General features: G+C 36.9%; 1 protein-coding gene across 6 annotated transcripts in view; it reads right to left on the bottom strand.

Moving 5' to 3' along the window:
- Nucleotides 1-21,343, bottom strand: part of LOC144957311 (double-strand-break repair protein rad21 homolog) — a 47,835-nt gene that overhangs the window by 12,495 nt on the left and 13,997 nt on the right. For 3 of the 6 annotated variants that reach the window (XR_013642126.1, XR_013642127.1, XM_078888447.1), the window contains exons 2-7: nt 15,682-15,852; nt 14,486-14,715; nt 14,087-14,193; nt 3,949-5,088; nt 2,021-2,275; nt 1,306-1,368 (exon numbers count right to left, since the gene is read on the bottom strand). Coding sequence is in view for 2 of the 6 variants with exons in the window: in XM_078888447.1 (XP_078744573.1) it covers nt 1,306-1,368; nt 2,021-2,275; nt 3,949-5,088; nt 14,087-14,193; nt 14,486-14,715; nt 15,682-15,825 (1,939 nt within the window). In the remaining 4 variants the exon portion in view is untranslated. The remainder of the gene's footprint in view (nt 1-1,305; nt 1,369-2,020; nt 2,276-3,948; nt 5,089-14,086; nt 14,194-14,485; nt 14,716-15,681; nt 15,853-21,343) is intronic. The other 3 variants (XR_013642128.1, XR_013642129.1, XM_078888448.1) reach the window with 1 other exon arrangement.

Genomic DNA, 21,343 nt, shown 5'->3' with positions numbered 1-21,343 from the left:
ATTTAATGGGGAAATAATGAATCTTAAACATGACGACTTTGGTTACAATCTCGTTATCAAAAATCTCAACAGAAATAGGTCTGATAAGCAGTAAAAGTTCATTTCAAATGTTTAAGCGGGGGTTAATTTCAGTGATTGTACAAGTCTGAGAATCACTGAAATTTGACAGGTATTTTTAAAAAATATCAGTAAATCAATAACAAAGAACACTATGTGGTAATAAGGGCCTAAGAGTTCTAAAATATGAGACCCAACTTAATTTTTACATTCAAAGTTCAAATTGAAAAAAGTGGTAGGTTTACCTTTTGCATAGTGACCAACTTTTTAATAGGCTATTCTAACGCCCAATACCATTATGACCACAGAAAGGGATTATATATGGACTATTGCATTAAAATATACTTTAAATATTGGGCCTTTTCTGTTCCTCATTTTAATTTGATGCAAGGGTCATTTCCTGACACAAATATCTCTATCCATCTTTCTCAGATTGTCAGAAGATCAGGACTATCCCAATTGATTTATCAGGGCAGTTGACCACTATGCTTATGTAAAAAAAATTTTTTTAAATATCAATTAGCCATCAGCAGGATTCTAAAAGCCTTCAAACATCTGACAATATGGTCTGGCACAAGCCCACAAATGGGAGTCTAAGACCTTGTTTTGTTTGTTTTTAAGGGTTTTACGGCGCTTGCAACACATTTGGGTCCAGTAAAAGCACCAGTAAAAAGGAAGAAAATGGGGTAGTCTAGAATTACAATTAAAGCACCCAAGAAAAGGTAAGACAAAGGGGAATTTGTTCAATTAAATGTAGATTCCAAGAGCACACTATCGTTGTACTTAGGTTGAGATCACCTAAATGTCTCATCCTGACATAAGCACAGGTCCCCACTCAGAGGAACACACTCAAATGTTAACAAATCATATATATGTAAAACAATAATAATACAATGCATAATAGGGAGATGATACAAGAAAAAAATATCATCTCCCAAAACTCTAACTATATATTTGACTGTTTCCCTCCCAGCTCGGGTATTCAGCCAGGGCCAAGAAAAAAACAAGTAAACTCAATCCAAGAGAAAGACAGAAAGCATGTCGGAAAACAGATATAGGGGGACATAAGACAGTAAGTGCCTCCCTGCCCACTATGGACAAATAATGTATCTTTTGCATTTCGAAACATCAAGCTATATATATATACACATGACCTACTTGTCACAAACGAAAAAAATATTTTTTTCTGTAAACCTCTGAATCGTTGATTCTGCCTATATTTTTCTTTACCCCTAATGTAATATTTACCAAAAAAGTCTTGATCAACATCACCAAAATTATCATTGTCATCTTCACAGCCATCGTCGTCATCTACACATCAAAGAAAATAGAAAGAACAAGAACAGCCAAATGGCAACGAGTGAAATTCAAAATGCAGAAACAACTGAAAGTAAAAGCTGGAATAATAACATTCTTGGCATAACTATCATTTTGAAAAATAACATTTCAAAAAAATTACAATCAACCAGCAAGTTTGTAATTGTGAAATCAAAATAAATGGTTGACCAAAAAGCTTAAGGAGCATTTTTGACTACTGACTAATCTAAAAACATTTTCTTCACTTAGTTACGAAGAATACTAGGATATAAAGTAATCTTTTTTATGATTTATTTGTGGGGGGGGGGGGGGGGGGGGGGGAGGAGGAGCTAATCTGACTTTTATAACTTACTGATTGAAGCCATTGACCTATATTTAATAATAACAAAGTTTCTAGATTGTTCATCAATTCTAAATTACAGTCAAGTCCTATAAAAAATTTTTGTAAAGACCAGTAACATTACATATACGATTTTAAGATTTTAAAATAGAGAATACTTAACATAAAGAAGCTTCCTACAGCTTGCATAAATTCTAAAATCAACAATATCAACCTAGCATGAAAGTAACAAGATATTAACAAAACAAGAACCAAGCAAGCCAAATAGAAAATAATGAAAAAAAAAATGTTTGAGAGGTTCCTTACCCATAAATCCATCCCCAAACCCATCCCCACCAACTACAGGAGGAGGCAGGTCGATATCCATGGGTTTATCCTTGTCCTCTAAGCCGTCACCCCGGTGATCAGCAGGAGTAGCCCCACCACCTAGGGAACCACCTACTCCTTTACTGCCTCCAGCTTCTTCCAGGTCCCTTTCATCATCTTCAGCTGTTTTGTAGAGACCGTCATCAAGATGGCCAGCATCTGGAAGCATTTCACGCTCGTCAAAACCGACATCACCTGGAAGAGGAAAAAAAAATAATTGTTTTACTCAAATCATCCAACTGAAAGGAGGCATTTAAAATCTTATTATGTCCAAGACATACCTGCCTGCCAACTTGAAAATTTTTTCATCAGTAACAAACAGTGGAATTTCAGTCAAACTAAACTAAAAGAAATTGCTACATTAAACCTTTTACATGAGACGGGGCATCCAAATTTTATTGCGGCACACCGTACAATGTCTTCCATTTCCATATGTCCGTAATTGTCACAAATTTCCATAACAATTACGAACAACCTGTGAAAGTAGGCAGGTATGCAAAGATCAATCAATTTCCAAATTATATTATAAAATGATTTAAAAATAGCAAAATCAGGGTGATGGTGAGTAAAACAGAAATAGGTCATTGATAAAAAACCAGACTGATTCAACACATTTCATCCTGCAGATATGAAAGGCTTTCTTCATTCTTTCATTTTAGTATTTTGACACACAATAAGATATTTGCTCATGCCTTATGATCGAATTGGGACAAACTTTTTCCAATTGCTGTACAGTGCAATTCATTTCACGTTTGATGTTGGGGAAAAAGTAGGTATCCTATAATTGTGCGTTTTGTACCTCTTTCTGAAATTAAGAGAATACCCTGTAAAATTTTTCATAAATCATGAACATCCATTAAACCTGCATCACTACTCCTGGATGCTCAGGCTATTTAGATAAAAACCTCTTCTGAGACTTCTATTTCGATTCCAGGCCAGGCAAAACACTTCACATGCAAAGGAAAACCTCTCAAGACTCCTGGTTTGTGTCAAAGGGAGATGATTTCTTTAATAGGTGCAGCAAATGAAGTATGGAGGAAATGCAGGGTGATGACCCAAGAATGGGGAAAAAAAAACCCGAAAAAGTGAATAGACAGGAGACATGATTCCAATTGGAGCCACGCTACCAACTCAAAAATTGTAACGTAATGCACTTAAAAAAAAAAAAAATAGTGGAAAGAAGCCACAAAACTTCAACGGGGTCAAAGGTATAGATAGAACGATGTTGACGTCAATCATCTCTTTGTTATTGTTTTTTAGTCAGCCATTTTTCTGAGAAATTCTCACTAAACGGTATTAATCAAACAATGTTTAAGGTTACACATTGTTTTGTGTGTTGGTATCAGGCAGGCAGATGTTGAGTTTTTTTAACTAAATGCAATGCATCAATTAAGAATTGCTGGTAAAATATCAGTTATAAAATCTGTTAATGGATATCATTTACAACTGCACATTATATTATGGATATAACAGGATTTAATAGATGAGAAAAATAGAAAAACTATTCCATCTCTGACGGATCATTGATACATTAATTCTATTTTGTTTATTAATGAACAAGAATTAATTCATATTACTACTGCCCCTGAATACGTTTGTTGTAACCTGTATCTGGTATTCGCTTCTTGAACACCCGGAATAGGTGATTTTGTGCATTCAACTTAATTTCAGATATCTCCTTATTTCCACTAGAATAAAAAGTTTTGGAGAGGAGCTACACGAAACATTATTAAAATTCTCTTTTCGATCTGCAATAGCATTTCTTTCTAATCTAGGCACCACTCCAATTGGAATCTTCCAGAGGAAAGGAAGATTGAGGCAGCAGAAAAGAGAGACCTTTGACCCCCAGAAGAAATGCAACTTCTTACCCTTAGCAGCACACGGCTGAGCAGAGTCATCAGATTTATCATTGTCACCATCCCCAAGTCCCTTTTTGGGAGTTGAAGTAACCGGATAGATACTGAAGATTTCTGCTGCATCCCCGACAACACATGAATTACCATCTAACAGATTTTCATTGGGAGGTTCATTTACAACAGCAGTTGAATCCTCACACGTATCTTCTACTCCCTCAGTAATCATTTTATCAGCATGGGCTTCTTGTTCATGATATGAAAGGTCTTCATCTTCATCCCAATCTTCTTCTTCTCCAGACTCTAACTCATAAAAACCCGGATCTGGGTCAGATTCCAAGCCGAGACCACTGTCATGATGCTGCAAAGTGGAACGATCTTGGTCGTTCTTTGGAATGGAATTTGGCACATTACACTGAGCTTCCTGAGAGGTAGACGGATCATTTGATTTTGAATGGCATGAGCAAGTACAACAACTGCTATTGTTTGTATTATCATCAGCATGAGAACTAGTCGAGTCTGAGACTTTTGTTAAGGCCGCGTTATCGCTATCAATACTGTTATTCTGAAGAGGTGGTAAAATTGAGTTAGAGGTGACACAGCTAATCCCTGAGCTGGTTGGTGATGGGGGGACAACAAAAGGAGTTACAAAAATGGAGGATGAATTGGTGTCAGAGAAAGCGGTATCCACGGATGGCATTGTAGGATTGTTGGTTGATAATGGACATGTACAAGAGTTGAAATGATCTGAAATAGTTGAGGCACACGTAGATTCCCTGAGACTTTGCTGGTCATCGTCGAATGTACAAGGCACTGGAAACAAACTGTTATTATCCGATTCATCCACCTCTACTCCACTATCAATCCGAGTCAATCGTTCACATATTCCTTTTGGAGCTTCCAAACAAATGCCAGGAATGTCTACAACAAATTCTTTATTTTTACGAGTATGAGCATGGCATGGACATTGCAAACAACACTTCAAACAGTAGCAAGTCTGTGGTGAGGTTTTCATTGTTAAGGCTTTGTCTACCAAAGCACACAGATAATCATCAGATAGAGGTCTGTTTACAAAACTACTCTGCTCGCCGAATATTATAACCGAAAATATGTCAGTGTCAATAATGTCTCCCAAGGAATCATCCTCCAAAGGACCTGATGGAGATGACAGAAAAATTGAATTGGGTATGAAAATGAATGGCCATTGGATTCAGTGGTGAAAAGTTGAAATGGACTATAGACTCGGGCCTGGGAGGCATCTAACAAAAACCTTGTGAAGTTTTTGGAAATCTGTACCATCCTTGGTGTTATGAAAAAAAATAAATCACTTCACCTTTATGATTAAATTGAGGTATATTGTATCACTGCATCATTTCTTAGTTAAAGAACAAAAGTTTCACCCATGTTTTTTTAAAATATAATTCCTTTGGTTCATCCCTAAGGGGACATTTGTCTTCAGGGTCTACTCCAAGGGAAAATTAAAATAACCCAGACGACACCCGCAGTGCAGCGCTGCAAAGTGAACTATGGATAAGTGACTTGCTCCAAGCCACGAAGCAAGGCAGCTAGTATAACTCAGCACCTTTCAGGTATGACGAAAAGACAATACCATTGAGCCATGCTGCCCCTAAAATACTAATCTGGAAGAAAATCAAGATGTGTTGTCGGGCAATGGAGAAAGCGGCAGTAGTGATGATGACAGTATTGTACTATTGTTTTAATGGCAGTGTTCGCGAAAATTAATTAAGTTGTGGTGGTGATGGCGTAAGTGGTAGTTATGGTTATGGTTATGATGACAATGACAGACCTGCAACATGCAACAAACTAAAAAATTGAGTTGTATTTGGGTTTTTTTCATTTGAAATAAATATATATATCTTTTAAAATCTGTACAAATTGCAATCTATTTTTATCACCTTTTCTATAAAATTTTGATTTAAAAATAAGAATCTAGAGGAAAAAATCACAATTAGTTCCCCTAAAATCTGTATAGACAGATTAAATCTGAGAAATAGGCAGTTCTATAATGACGATGGGGTGGTGTAGACCTGTCAATGTTGGATACACAATTGTCTGTAATGATGATGGGGTAGTGTAGACTTGTCAATGCTGGGTACACAATTGTCTGATATTATTTCAGTCTAAAATGAGGTTGTTCTGGGTTTGTTTTTTGCACCACTCTGCATAGCTTTTAGGTCTGCAGACCATGGGTGAAAGTTAACGGGGATCAATTTGCCTGAAAGACAGACCGGTAAAGCCGGTTTACCTGAAAAATATGCTAATTTGATTTTTTTGCGATCTACGACTTGCCGGTTGAGTGCCAACCTTCCCAGAGTGAAAAGTACAAAAAAAAAAGGAAAAAAGAATTTAGTCTGCATGATTGAAAACAAAATTTATATAAAAGCTACCACCAAACCCAAAGCAAAATGATATTCGTCATTTAAACACTCATTCGCAGCAATCTCTAGTGATTACAGTATTACCCGGTTTATGGAGACACCAAGATAAGCCATCACTTTAAATTTGCATAGTAAAAGGCTTAGAAATTGCAAATACCAAGGGCTATCACATTTCGAAACACCACAAAGAAGTGATCAAGAGACCCCAACCATAGTACTTGTTTTGATGTTAGTGTTGGTATAGGTTGTTGTGGTGATGATGCTCTCGTGGTCGTGGTGATAATGATGATGATGTGGTGGTCGTGGCTGTGGCAGTGTCAATGCTGTGATGGTGGTGACTACTACAACTACTACAACTACTTTTGGTTCAAATATGGGAAATACCCACCTATGTGATATACAAGTTGAATACCCCAAAAATAGTCTTAGTGCATTTTTTAAAAACCTACAGCGTACTTACAGCTCCCCATTTAATAATAATTTTAAAAATTAGATTCATACAAAATATTAAAGAAAAAAATATTATAAATGTAAACAATCAAAATAAAGTATTTTCAGTTGTATTATAAAGGCAAATAACCCATTTATGTTTATGTTTATTGGCAAAACAGTCTTTGATTGAAGGCTTCATTGTCAAAGATGTTGGTTCTATTTTATTTTCACTAGACAAGTTCTATTTAACAAGAAGTAGAAGCTTAAAATGAGATCTGAGACCATTTGAAGTATAAAATACGCTTATATGCATAATTCAATGCAAATCTTCAAAAGTGGTGTGAAAGGTTTTAGTGAAAACCAGCGTTAACCAGCTGAAAAGATAAATTTAGTACAAAATGTGACTTATCAGCTGATGTGTAAGCTAAATGCATGAAAAAAAATTGACACACGTGTACAATTGTCAACTTTGAAATAATATTAAATAGTCGGTATTTCCTACTAGTATTACAAGTTAACGTTCCAGTAGTGCAATAATGATAAAGCCGGCAGAAGAGTCAAAATGATGGAAGGCAATTATTACATTTACTAAAAAAAAACGGAATTTTCGGCAAATGCCACGAACTTTCACCCATGCTGCAGACTAATTGACAAAATCTGGCATCTTGAAATTGAGGCAAATGAAATTGCAATATCAAAGGAGATGTCAATGGTGAATATGAAAAGGGTTTTCAGTAACTTCCAATTTTTACAACCGCAATTCTTTTTTTCTCTGGATCCGTACATTTATTACAGGAACAAGCCAAATGGAGGATTTATGTAATGTTGACATCACACTGATGCATACATCCACTCTAGTTCAATACAATCGACAAAAGATTGAAGTACAATCCGATATAAAACCCTTTGTCACCATCCAATTAAAGCCAGGGAGGTATCTTATTTATCTACAGAGACGCCAACTTTAAATTTGGCTCACAGGAGTTTCGGACACCACTCGTGGGAATTCCAATGCCGAAAGAGGAATTTCAGCACACAAGAAAAAGGAATTGGAATGGTATTTGGCATTGTGTTTACATATTGTTTAGTTCTAAATAGATAACTGATTAGAATTATATTATGATACATAAACACATCGCCAAATACAATCCCAAAGTTTCCTTATTTTAAATGGAGTAAAGCGCCAAAACCTAATGGTAGAGATTGTAGTACTGGCGGTAGTGAGGATGATTGTTGTGTGTTAGTGGTTGTAGTAATAGTGGTAGTGATAATGAAGATGTGATATGGTGGTGGTGTGTTGGTTGAAGTAGTAGTGGTAGTGATAATGTGGTGGTGGTGGATTGTTGTAGTAGTGGTAGTGATGATGATATGGTGGTGGTGGTGGTTGAGTGTTTAGTAGTGATGATGATGTGGTGGTGGTATAGTAGTTGTAGTAGTTGTGGTCGTGATGCTAATGATGTGGTAGTGGTTGTAGTAGTGGTGGTAGTGATGTTGATGTGGTTGTGATGGTGGTTGTAGTACACATGGTAGTGATGATGATGTGGTAGTGGTGGTTGTGTAGTAGTGGTAGTGATGTGATGATGTGGTGGTGGTTGTTTGTAGTAGCTGTAGTGGTATGATGTGGTGGTGGTGGTGGTTGTAGTGGTAGTGATGATGTGGTGGTGGTGGTTGTTGTAGTAGTAGTGGTTGTGTGATGATGTGGTGCTGGTGGTTGTAGTTAGTAGTGGTAGTGATGATGTGATGTTGTAGTGGTGGTGTTGTAGTAGCAGTAGTAGTAGTAGTATGTAGTAGTAGTAGTAGGTAGTAGTAGTAGTAGTAGTAGTAGTAGTAGTAGTAGTAGTAGTAGTAGGAGTAGTAGTAGTTGTAGTAGTAGTAGTAGTAGGATAGTAGTAGTAGTAGTAGTAGTAGTAGTAGTAGTAGTAGTAGTAGTTAAGTAGTAGTAGTAGTAGTTAGTAGTAGTAGGAGGAGGAGGAATAATAATAGTAGTAGTAGTAATAGTAGTAGTAGTAGTAGTAGTAGTAGTAGTAGTAGTAGTAGTAGTAGTAGTAGTAGTAGTAGTAGTAGTAGTAGTAGTATGTAGTAGTAGTAGTAGCATAGTATAGTAGAAGTAGTAGAAGTAGTAATAGTAGTAGTAGTAGTAGTAGTAGTAGTAGTAGTAGTAGATAGTAGTAGTAGTAGGTAGTAGTAGTAGTAGTAGTAGTGTAGTAGTAGTAGTAGTAGTAGTAGTAGTAGTAGTAGTAGTAGTAGTAGTAGTAGTAGTAGTAGTTGTTGTAGTAGTAGCAGTAATATAGTAGAAGTAGTAGTAGTAGTAGTAGTAATAGTAGTAGTAGTAGTAGTAGTAGTAGTAGTAGTAGTAGTAGTAGTAGTAGTGGTTGTAGCAGTATAGCATAGTAGTAGCAGTGGTAGTAGTATTAATGATGATGTGGTGGTGGTGGTTGCAGTAGTAGTTGTGGTACTGATGATGATGTGGTGGTGGTGGTGGTTGTAGTTGTAGTGGTAGAGATGATGATGTGGTGGTGGTTGTAGTAGTAGTGGTAGTGATAATGTGGTAGTGATGGTGGTTGTAGTACAAATGGTAGTGATGATTATGTGGTAGTCGTGGTTGTAGTGGTAGTGGTAATGGTGGTTGTAGAAGTAGTGGTAATGATGATGATGTGGTGGTGGTGGTGGTTGTAGTAGTAGTGGTAATGATGATGTGGTGGAGGTGGTTGTAGTAGTAGTGGTAATGATGATGTAGTGGTGGTGGTGATGGTTGTACACGGGGAATAAAACTAACTTAATTTTTGACTCTTTAGTTTTTGCTTTGATCTTGCTGTATCCCCCGTGCCACCCACTGTGCATCTTCCCCTGTCGCCCATTCCACTCCCCTGATCACAGGCAAATCACTGATAACAGGGAACTTCACCTGTCACAAGTGATTAATTACCTGCACCTTCGTCAGTTGAAACAAGGGGAGGTAAGGGAGGTCCGAAAACAAGGGTGATATTGTCAAAAAATTCATAAGAAATGCACTCCTTACATCATTTAATACTGGAAACCCATGTGTCACACACAATTTCTTCTTATTTTTTTAAATATTTTAAATTTCTGTCGTCATTATATATATTTTTGTGAAGTGCCAATTGGATTATAAAGCAGATAAGAATATTTCAAATTAGTGAGTGAAATTGTTCTGTCCACCGTATATCATTGATTAAAATATTTTTAAAACATGTTTTGTCACCATGAGGGTCATATTTTCTTACACCCTAAAATAATACAATAAATTTGCAATTAGTATGTCCAAGAAGTACGCTTAATTCACACGAAATAAAAAAGTTATGATTATTTAAAATCTGGGCAATCCGTTGTGTGAAATAACATTATTATTTTTGGTTGAGTGATTTAATTTTTTTATATTAATTTTATTTGTGGCACTGAAATATTTTTTTTGTACCACAGACATGGATGGAACATTCTCTTGAAACTCAAATAACAAAACTAAATAATCTATGTAGACGTTGTGGCAAAAGATGTTTGAAAAGAGGAGTTGGGAGAAGCAACTTAAAAAGATAAAGAAAAATTTGCATGACATGAAAGAATGTAAAGAAAGTATCATCGGACCAGTTAGAAAAGCAATACAACATGTTTTAGATCAGAATAAAATTGTCAGACAAGCATTTCACGGTGGCCACTTCATTGCCAATCACTGCCACAAATACATAAAGAAAGTAATCTACAGACACCTTACAAAGATACATGCAGTTAGTACAAACACCCAAAGAGACACCCTAATCACGAAAATAATTCAACTTGAGATCAAATATAATACTTTAAATGACAGCTACAGAGATGTACATAAATTAGTATCACATTCAAATCCCATGTCATCAGAAAAAATTAAAAGAGCAGAGGAAGCCGTCGCAAGGTATTTGCAGAATTACAGAGAAGCATTCCCTCACTCAATTACCCCCAAATTACATATATTGGAAATGCACTGCATTTACTGGTTGAAGCGATATAAGATAGGTTTAGGATTCCATGGCGAGCAAGGTGGTCAACTGCTCCATTCTAGCATAGGGAAGATTGAAAAAAGAGCAGGAGGACTCCGAAGTGAAAAAGCAAAATTGTCTTTCACAATGGAAACATCATTGCTTCAAGTTGAACCAGACGTCAGTACTTCATAAAGGCCCCTAATAATAATCCTAAATATTAGAATGATATCTCTCCTTTCTGGTTGGTGTTGAAAATAGATGAGAAACTATTGTTAAACTTGTTTATTTGTTTTCATAATGGTGTTGCATGCATTGTGATTAGACATGAAACTTTGTTAGTTGTGATGTGTGAAAATAGAAGAGAGAGAGAGAGTGATAGAAATATTTCTTAGTAAATTTATTACTGACATTATTACTGACAATGTGATCGGGAACGTGACAGACCATAGAATTTATATTATTAATTAATGAAATATGTCATCAAGTGAATCTTATTCATAAGGAATGATTGGATATCAGTTGTTATAAGACACACACTAACACGTACCTGCCAGCCATCACTGTGACTGGCTAATTTGTGGACAGGATACTGGTGGATTTGATAAGGAGTTACCACAATATCAAGACCTCTCACAGGACTGCCAGGTCTGAACAGGCCATAAAACTTACATACACTTTTTCCTCATTCTCTTCTGCTTTGATTATCCCAAAATTATTTGCCTGTACGGTGACTTATGCTATTTATTCACATGTTTCTTACCAATTATAGTTATGATCTTGCATTGAATTATAGTACAACTCATGGAGAGTGGCGTTGTAAAACTATTAGGTTCATAGCCATACAAATGGTATGACAATATTCTTTACATTATGAAGAACAAGAATATATAAATAAGAAAAAGTTAGGTCAACGGATTATTGAGCAACGATTAGTTGAAAATATCAATAAAATGCAGAATCCGAGAGAGAAAAATACAGGTAGCGAAAATGCTGATGCTGGTAGCATGAAGAGTCATCGACCTGTCACAACTTGATTAATTACCCTCCCACCGGTGGAGCGCTGGCTCAAACTAAAAGTTCGAGTTTTAGTCGCCGTGTGTAGTAGTAGTGGTAGTGATGATGTGATGCTGGTGGTTGTAGTAGTAGTGGTAGTGATGATGATGTGGTAGTGGTAGTTGCAGTGATGATGATGTGGTGGTGGTGGTTGCAGTAGTAGTAGTGATGACGATATGGTTGTGGTGGTTGTAGTAGTGGTGGTAGTGATGATGATGTGGTGTCGTGGTTGTAGTAGCAGTGGTAGTGATGATGATGTGGTGGTGGTGGTGGTGGTTGTAGTGGTAGTGATGATGATGTGGTGGTGGTTGTAATGGTGATGGTAGTTGTGGTAGTGGTAGTAATGATGATGTAGTGGTGGTGGTTGCAGTAGTCGTTGTGGTACTGATGATGATGTGGTTGTGGTGGTGGTGGGGGTTGTCGCGGTAGTGGTATTGATGATGATGTGGTGGTGGTGGTTGTAATGGTGATGGTAGTTGTGTTAGTGGTAGTGATGATGATGTGGTGGTGGTGGTTGCAGTAGTAGTTGTGGTACTGATGATGTGGTGGTGATGGTGGGGGTTGTAGTAGTAGTGGTAGTGATGATGATGTGGTGGGGGTGGTGGTTGTAGTAGTAGTGGTAATGATGATGATGTGGTGGTGTTGGTGGTTGTAATGGTGATGGTAGTTGTGGTAGTGGTAGTAATGATGATTTGGTGGTGGTTACAGTAGTAGTTGTGGTACTGATGATGATGTGGTGGTGGTTGCAGTAGTAGTTGTGGTACTGATGATGATGTGGTGGTGGTTGCAGTATTAGTGGTAGTGATGATGGTTGTAATACTAGTGGCAATGATGATGATGTGGTTGGAAATGAAGGGGGGGGGGGGGGGGGGCTATCCTTGGGACAAACTGACCTCCCCGGAATTTGACGGAAGTGCCCGGAGCCCGAAATTTTTTGCTCCAGACCGGAGTTTTGGCATCACTGAATCTATCAAGTCCAGTTATTGTAAGAACGTCCACCACGTGAATCAATGAGGTGATGCAGTGTCTTTTCAATAATAAGCAGGCACCAATCATGTGTTATGGTTTACACAATCACTAGCAATTGAAAGAAATCATTGGGCATACAAAGGCTGTTCTTTTCAATTAAGGCAAAGTAAGCCTTTGATAGGTTTGATCTTGCCTCCATGTGAGGCTCCTTCCTTTCAATCGCCTTTATAAATTATGAATATGTTCTCACGTTGTTTTCAATTGTGTCAAATGCTCATATCAAGAATAAGCACTACCCTAATCAAGATACATATCTTGTAATTTCTCTACAACTTCAACATGCCAGCGCCTTCAGTTGGAGAAGATGAGTCAAGATACCACTACAAGTAAAGAGACATTGCCGCAAAAAAATATGACCAACCTAAAATAGCAATTCAAAACTTTCAAGAATTTGTGAAAGAGAACATTTTGAGCTTGACATCAGAAGATCAAATGTAAGTCCCAGTAGTCAAGCGCCCAAGTAAAACTACATATAATGAAATAAATATTTTTTTTAAAAACAAAAAAACAAAAATGCAATCAAAACAAACATCATATCCTTCTCCAAATTTTAAAAAACAAACTATTCTAATAAAACACAAATTGATGAAGCATATCAGCCTTTTCAAAGAACTAAAACAGAGCACCCAATCACCTAATGCATCCTACTGCTATCAGGACCCAAACAATGTAATCTAGATTTAGAGTTAGAGTTATACTCTCTATTTGTCTGTTCCTTGTTTTAATTTGCTAGTCAAACAATCATAATCCTGGGACATGCCAAGACCATTTCTTTTTATAATATCTAAAATAAATTCATTTCGTCACCCAATTTGAAGGCAGGTCAGAGTCGGATTACATTATGCATTCTAAGAAAACTAAATGATTACATAAGCACACAAATCACAAGTATAAATAAATTGTTCTATAATATAGACAAAAGGCTTTTTCTTTGTAACAGTCGACACAAAAAGTCAAAAGAAATTAAAAACTGGTTTGAATAACTCATCTTAAAGATCTAGTTTTTAATCAGCTTCTCTTTTGAGTGATGACAAATTCGGATCATTTGCCAATACTCAAATGAGAAAACCTGATTCTTTGACTCTTCCTTTAGTTTTCAAAATTACAAAAATGACATTGATCACACTTTCAAATACCAATTGTTAGTGACAGTTCCAGACCAATATCAAATCCCATTCAATGTCCCCGGGAACAAAATTTTAATTTTTTTTTAAAAAGAAAAAAAAAAAGAAACAACATCTAAATGTAGCATAAAAGAAGCCTCACCAAAGCCATCATCTCCCATTAGAGTAATGGATCCTAAGTCTTCCCTCATGGTTATCTCCTCCGGTCTACTTTGGTTGACTGAGAACTGTGCTTGTACATTAATATCTCTGTCAGAGGAAAAAGTATGATGTTATACCCTTTGTTAAACCACATCCTCAATTCAAAAACATAAATCTTATTTCATAAAGATCTCCAACTTCCTAAAACAAACGGACTGGATCTTCATCTTAATTATTATTGATATTTTTAAATATAAGCGAGTGTGACAAATTCAAAGTTTAAAAAGCGAGGTTTGTAATTTTTTTTTTAAATGTCCTAGAATGTAAGCAATTGTTGTTAATTTATAAATAATGAAAAATGGATATTGGTTTTAAAGAAAAAATTTCATGTGATACTTACTCCAAATCCGCTAAGGTGGTTTCAAAGTCGTGGAAGTTTTCCTGTAAAGTGATGGCCGCCACAGCAGCCTCTCTATTTTCTTCTGGAAGATCCACCATACCTGGCCTAAAGGCCATCTTGATTTTGACAAATGCTTCATTGCAATCTGCCAGCAAGTACTTGGCTTTTCGGGAATAAATTCTCACCACACCCAGCAGCAAGTGGCCAGACGTTCTCAAGGCTAATTTCACCTGTGCAGAATAAAAATTGTAAACATCATCAGGACCACAATGGTAGAAACATGTAATCTAATGCAGATATACCTACCCTGTCGTAGAGCTTTGAGGAATCAGAAATATAAAAATGAGGAATCAACTTAGCATACATTGCAAATCAATTGTTTGCTCCTGCTGTTTCAATGCTTTTTCTTCTTCTTCATATCAACAGCATTCCCTTTTCAAAAACTCAAAAGGAACACTATGTTGACATTACGAAGTGCGTCGACCAACATTTAGACTGACATAAGTAAAATAAATTAAAGTTAATTAAGTCTGATATAGATACAGTTGACTTGCCACCACCCTAAAATCTAAATAGTTAAATTTGTGTGGGAAAAAATTTAAGACCATGACCAATTTAATCTACTATACATAGACAATGACAGTCATCCATCGTCTATATATTCATCCAACTGCAAATGCCACACTAAACACTACAACATACAAAGTAAATATACTCACTCTCATTTCCATCTATCTAAAATAACCGTGACATTCCAAAGTGTAAATGGTATAATTGGAAAGCTGTGTTTAAGAACACAAATATTTAACTATAGTATGACAACTATCAATAACACCACTAAGGCCACTTACATTCCTACAAATCACCTGTGATACTACTACTGATTAAGCGAAATTTGAATATCTGTAACATACCATGACCATTTCATTTTCTTTGGGTTTTTTTTTGTTTTTTTTTTATTGGGGGAAACAAATAGAATAAATTCACTAAAGCAAGTTAAATCCAATGTATTTAAGATCCATAATTTTTGTTTCCATATTTATTTTTTTGCCTGATCTAATTACTTATTCTAAAAAATCATTAAGGTATATATATATGATTTTTATTGCGGTTTAAAAATTTGAGTCCCTCATTAAGTTACATCCCATCACTACTTTTACTTAAAAGTAAAGGCTTGAAAAACAAAACAAAATTACCTTTGGTTTTAGAATAGCCTCAACACTGCTGTCAATATTTGTTTCAAACACATGGGCCTTAGTCAATTTCTTGTCCCAATGTGCAGCTAACCAAATTCGGGCCAATGGCCCTTTCTTGTTTAATACAAAACTGGCGTAGAACATACTGATTTACAAACGTCGTTCACATTCCTGGAGGAAAAAAAAAATATGTATAAACAGGTCAATAATAAACTCTAATCATGCTAATGCGGGTAAAAAATTGAACAAGGAGACCAGGTGGCTTTTCATAGTATTATAGCATTACAATACCAACCTTAGGGAAAACCTTGGGCATAGATATGGGTCACAGTGTTCCCAATTTGTGGGTCACAGCAGTTGCATGTATGCTTTTCACATAGTACAAAACAACCTCAAGTATGATGGAGGGAAAAATAAAGTGAGTAGATGTGACTCATATATAAGGGAAAAACACAAAACCAACAACGTTTCGGCCTTTGGCAAACACAAATATGTCAATATACAAAATATCACATTTCGTCAAATGTGGAAACAATGTAAATGTAAGGAGAGGGCGTCGAGTGTGGATACAAGAACAGGCGGTGAGAATGACTGGTCACAAAAAAGGAGGAAATTTTTCATTGTGCAGAAAATGACCCATCTATGTGACCATAACCTATAAATTTGAATTTCACTAAAATTCACTGAGATGCAATCCAAAATTTGTCTCGCAGCAATTTCTAACACGACACGGTGGAATTTTAAAAGTTGAAAAGTGTAATTACAACATTTGGTGGTTGAAGTAAGGATGATGTAGTGGAGATAAAAAATATAAAGTGAGTAAAATGATGTAGTGGTGGTTGTAGTAGTAGTGGTGGTCGTATGGATGATTGTGTGGTGGTGGTTGTAGTAGCTGTGGTAGGAATGATGATGTGGTGGTAATTTTCGTGGTAGTGGTGGTAGGATGATGTTGTACTGGTTGTAGTGGTAGTGGTGGTAGGGATGATGATGTGGTGGTTGTAGTAGTATTGGTGGTTGGGATGATGTGGTGTTATTTGTAGTAGTAGTGGTGCTAGGGATGATGGTGAGGTGGTGAAGGGGGGGGAGACTTCTCTACCAGAATAATTTATGTATTGACCTTATGAATTCTATATTTTAAAATAGAAAAAAAGAGAAATAAAAAGAAAGGCAAATGGAGAGAGAGAGAGAGAGAGAGAGAGAGAGAGAGGAGAGAGAGAAGAGGGAGAGAGAGAGAGGGAGAGAGAGAGAGGAGAGAGGAGAGAGAGGAGAGAGAGAGGAGGAGAGGAGGAGAGAGAGAGGGAGAGGAGAGAGGAGAGAGAGAGAGAGGGGAAGAGAGGAGAGAGAGAGGAGGGAGAGAGAGAGAGAGAGAGAGAGAGGAGAGAGAGAGAGAGAGAGAGGAGAGAGAGAGAGAGGAGAGAGAGAAGAGAGAGAGAGAGAGGAGAGAGAGAGAGAGAGAGAGAGAGAGAGAGAGAGAGAGAGAGAGACAGAAAGAAAGAGAGAGAGAGAGAGATATTAAAAAGGCAACAGGTACCCACAACAGAGAAAAAAAATCCAGACCCATTTGTCTCTCCCCTTCTCCTTCAACCATCAACTAGCTAATAAAAGAACACCATTGGTCGTCTGTGTCAACTGTGACATCCAGTGCCATTCTGTCTGGCCCGTCATAAAAACAGGACCGTCACCAAATTTCACGAGACTGAACACAGGTGTCAAAATATGACATAAGACATAATGGTGATTTTGTGGGTTTAAGGAAAATGTTTGACAGGGCATATTTCTGAGAAATTCTCAAAATCACTGTTTATTTATCCAAAACAAATTTGAAAAAGGAGGAAATGTGATGGGGATGGGCGGAGGCAAACTACCATTTAGGCGAAGATTCTCAGCCCTGATAAGAAGAGGCGCAAGAAAAGGAAGGCGGGGAAAAAAAAAAGAGAGAGAGAGAAAGACAGAAAGAGAAAGAGAGAGAGAGAGAGAGGGAATGGAGAGAGTATGTGTGTGTGGAGTACAAATAACTGCAAAAAAAAGTCTTGAGTATTGGTAGTGAAAGCCTCTGATCCTGATTAGAATTACATCATTAGCCACTCATACTCTGCAACTCAAACAATACATCTTAAATTTTCAATTGACCCAATCAGATGATTTGGGCTTGAAAAAACATTATTTGATACCTAATTGAATCATCTAGCCTCTACGACAAACGGTTCCAGAGTTATTGATAATTTTATTGAAAAATGAAATGTTGCTAGAGTAGCTTTGTCAATTTTACTTCAAAGACCTCTCTGCTGCCTCTCAACCAGTATCTCGCGGTGATCGAAAAAGTGGGTTTGTAGTTAGCCTCAGATTGGTAGCCACTAGACCGACTAGACTGGTCACTGGTTATCTTTGAATCTTTTTGTAGTTGTGGCAAAGTGTGCTTAACCGTAATTGGATACAATAGTCTGATGTCACGTTGCCCAGCAACAGCGGCCATCGTGGTTCCAACCAAAGAAAATCGGTACTTATTATTCTTCACGCTGGCTAGAATTTTTCATATGCCTTGTCGTAAGGCTTTTATAATTCTCTAATCAGAATGTGCAAAAGTCAAAACAAGATCAGATTTATGTTATTTTTTTCGCCCTGGATATGCTTTTATGCTCCTCTGAGAAATATTTCATAAGGGCGTCTGCCATTGTTCCGATAGTTTTAGAACCAGTTACTAAGTTACCATGCGTCATTACGAGATAGGGGCGTTACGACTGTTGAAGGTACTTTGGTAAACATCCATTTGACACTCCAGCAGTGAACTGATAAACGGCCTAGTGGCTGTGACCCAATTTTTTTGACTTTTGAGTCATGGGTCTCAGAAAAAAGTTCCATACATTTTTTGTTTATGGATGGATTTTAATTGTAATGATTTGTCTTATTTTCTTCAAGAGTAATTACTCCATCGTTTGGTGTTTATGTTTAAATCAATGCCAATTTAGTATACCTAGACCTGTAAATGAGCTCTATAAAAATTGACTGAAACTCTTCGACAAACTGAAGATTCAATTATTTTTTTTTAAATAAGGGCATCATTGGAGAGCAGAGTGATAAATAAAATATATTAAAATAGTGGGTGTTAGTGTTATTTCTTACTGGAAGTATGACTGCCATAATTTGATGTAGAAGGAATGCTAAATAAGTATGCCATTCATATAGGTAAAGATGACTTCATCAAAGTCATATTCCTGCCTCTGGAATTTTTTTGACATAGTCAGAAAAATAATCACCATTATCATCTTTAACTTCTAGCCATGACCAATTGAATTTATTCCTCACATCTTTATCGATGTCGATGCTCGACAAGTCTGAATTGAATTGCGATCCACGAACAGCTCAGCCATTGTGAGAACATTAGAATAATGTAGCAATGAGCAAACTTGATTTTCAATCAGTAAATGACAGAAGAAAAAAAACTTAAATATGACTTCAGGCCAATACACTGAATTATTAAGTAGAAGTGAATTATCAAGAAGAAACTTCGGCAGGCGTAGCGGAAAAATTCAAAGAATCGAAATGAAGGTAAATCGCCACAAAACAGCAAGCTCGCTTGGGCTTGAGCAAAACAATGGCAGAAAACGTCCTGATTTGCACGGGAATTAATTAAGCTACTTACCACTGTTCCTTATAATCAGGTACTCAATCAGTGAAGAAACGGTCAACCAATTTGTTTACAACGTGAGGCAATCGAAATGTGCTTGTAGCAATCTATCCTAACTTTCGATTTGAAGGTGTCTACATAAAGGACTTCCGGCATTCGCAATTTACTTTATCATAGTTTTGAGACTCGCCCAGGTAAATGTGGTCAATTTTGGCTTAGATGAAACAGTGAAATTTATCGCTCGGTGGCTCAGTTAAAATTGGCTACAGTTGGGATCACGACGGGTTTGGAAAGTGAAAAAATAATTTAACGAAGGATGTGTGAAAATACCCAGGGAAGTGTTCAGACACGCCTTTTATAAAAAGCGTCGCTTAGTCTTGGCAATATATACATCGTTAATATAAACGGTCCCCATGAGCTATGCGTAGCGCTGTGGAACACTCCTAATTACTTTACGGTCATGGACTACGATTTGTGAATTCTTTCTTTTTTTTATTTATTTCTTTCTTTCTTTCTTTCCTTTTTTTAAATATTTGAATTTGACAAATTGACTGATTTCAGTTAATTGACTGAGAATTTACAGGTCTATATACCTTTTGATCGTGGATAAAGGTATAATTCAGCTTTGGATAATTACAAAATCAGAAATTGTAAATCAAAATTCCAGAGACGGCACATGATTTAACATCTGAACTTTTTAATAAAATTTAATTCTGGGCAAAGTTGCATACCGCATCAATAAAATCGGCCAATATGTCCAGGGAGACCAAAATATTAATGTTCTAGTAGGGGGTTAACTTTCTAAATTATTTTTTAAAGTAAAAGTCTCCCCCCTCCCAAAACATTAATGGCTGCCTCTATTCTCATCCTGGGTGAGAATAGAAAAACATTCGACCTCTCATCCTGGGTGAGAATAGAGGTACTGGCACCATCTCGCTATTCTCACTCCTGTATTTTCCAACAGGTAGGTAGGGTAGCCTAGCTGCTGTCCCTTCTCGCTATTCTCACCCCTGTACCAACAAGTAGAGTCAGTTTAGCCCCTCCCCCCTTCTCAATAATCTCACCTGATCATCATCATCTCTCATGTGACTGCTTTTAGTGGTACTGGACGTAAAGAGGGTGAACATACATGTCATGCATTTAGAATTATAATTTAGACTGAATTGCTTGAGATATGGGAATCATGTTGGAAATCTGTATACGGGAGTTAATCAGTCCTGAGGTAGTCTCCATTCTTCAATCCTCCGTTTCTTTTTCTTGTCTATTGACGCCGACACCAGACATTTGGTTCTTTGAAGTTCAACTGTATGTCTCAGTAGAAAATAGGAATATTTAAAAAGTGGGTTTGCCAATACTACTGGTTAAATGAATCTGAGGTTGGCTCCATTAAAGATATATTTTTCTAAAGTCGATGGGGGTGTCTGTTCGCTGAATGCAAGGTGTACGTCGAGTATGTTCCTCTCCTTACGTCCAGTATCACTAAAAGCAGTCACGTGAGAGATGATGATGATTGGGTGAGAGAACAGACTAATCTGCGGGTGAGAGTAGCGAGGAGGGGGGGGGGGGGGGGGGGGGGTCTAGTAGCAGGAGTAGACTCGGAGTAGGGGGGGGGGGGGGGGGGTGAGGAGAGTGAGAATGAGAACTCTCAAGAATATAATAATTTAGGGAGTTTAATAGAAATTCTAAATGTACCTCACACACTTGAAACCAATGTCATATGAAAGAGCTGGCAACACAGATTACAAAACAGTTTGAATTTTGTTTGTATCTTGATTAGAAATGTAGTTACGGCAGTTCAAAATCTGAAATTTCAGACCGATTTTAACCCCAAAATTACCATTGCAAAGTTGTGACCGAAATCGCGTGATGTTAATAAAAAATGGTTAAAACAGTCAATATGGAGTTCTTATAATATATTGTATACCAAAATGTTCGTCTTATCGAGGACAATGCATTTACATTAATAAAGAGGAAGATAAACATTTCAAATTAACACATTTACATAATATGACGCAAATGTTACATAATCAAAAATTC

The sequence above is a fragment of the Berghia stephanieae genome, chromosome 11 (assembly GCF_034508935.2).
Source record: "Berghia stephanieae isolate SIO BIC M18660-M18661 chromosome 11, UCSD_Bste_1.3, whole genome shotgun sequence".
Classification (NCBI taxonomy): Eukaryota; Metazoa; Mollusca; class Gastropoda; order Nudibranchia; family Aeolidiidae; genus Berghia; species Berghia stephanieae.
The sequence above is the reverse complement of the archived record's forward strand: the minus strand, read 5'-3'. Positions and strand labels throughout refer to the sequence as shown.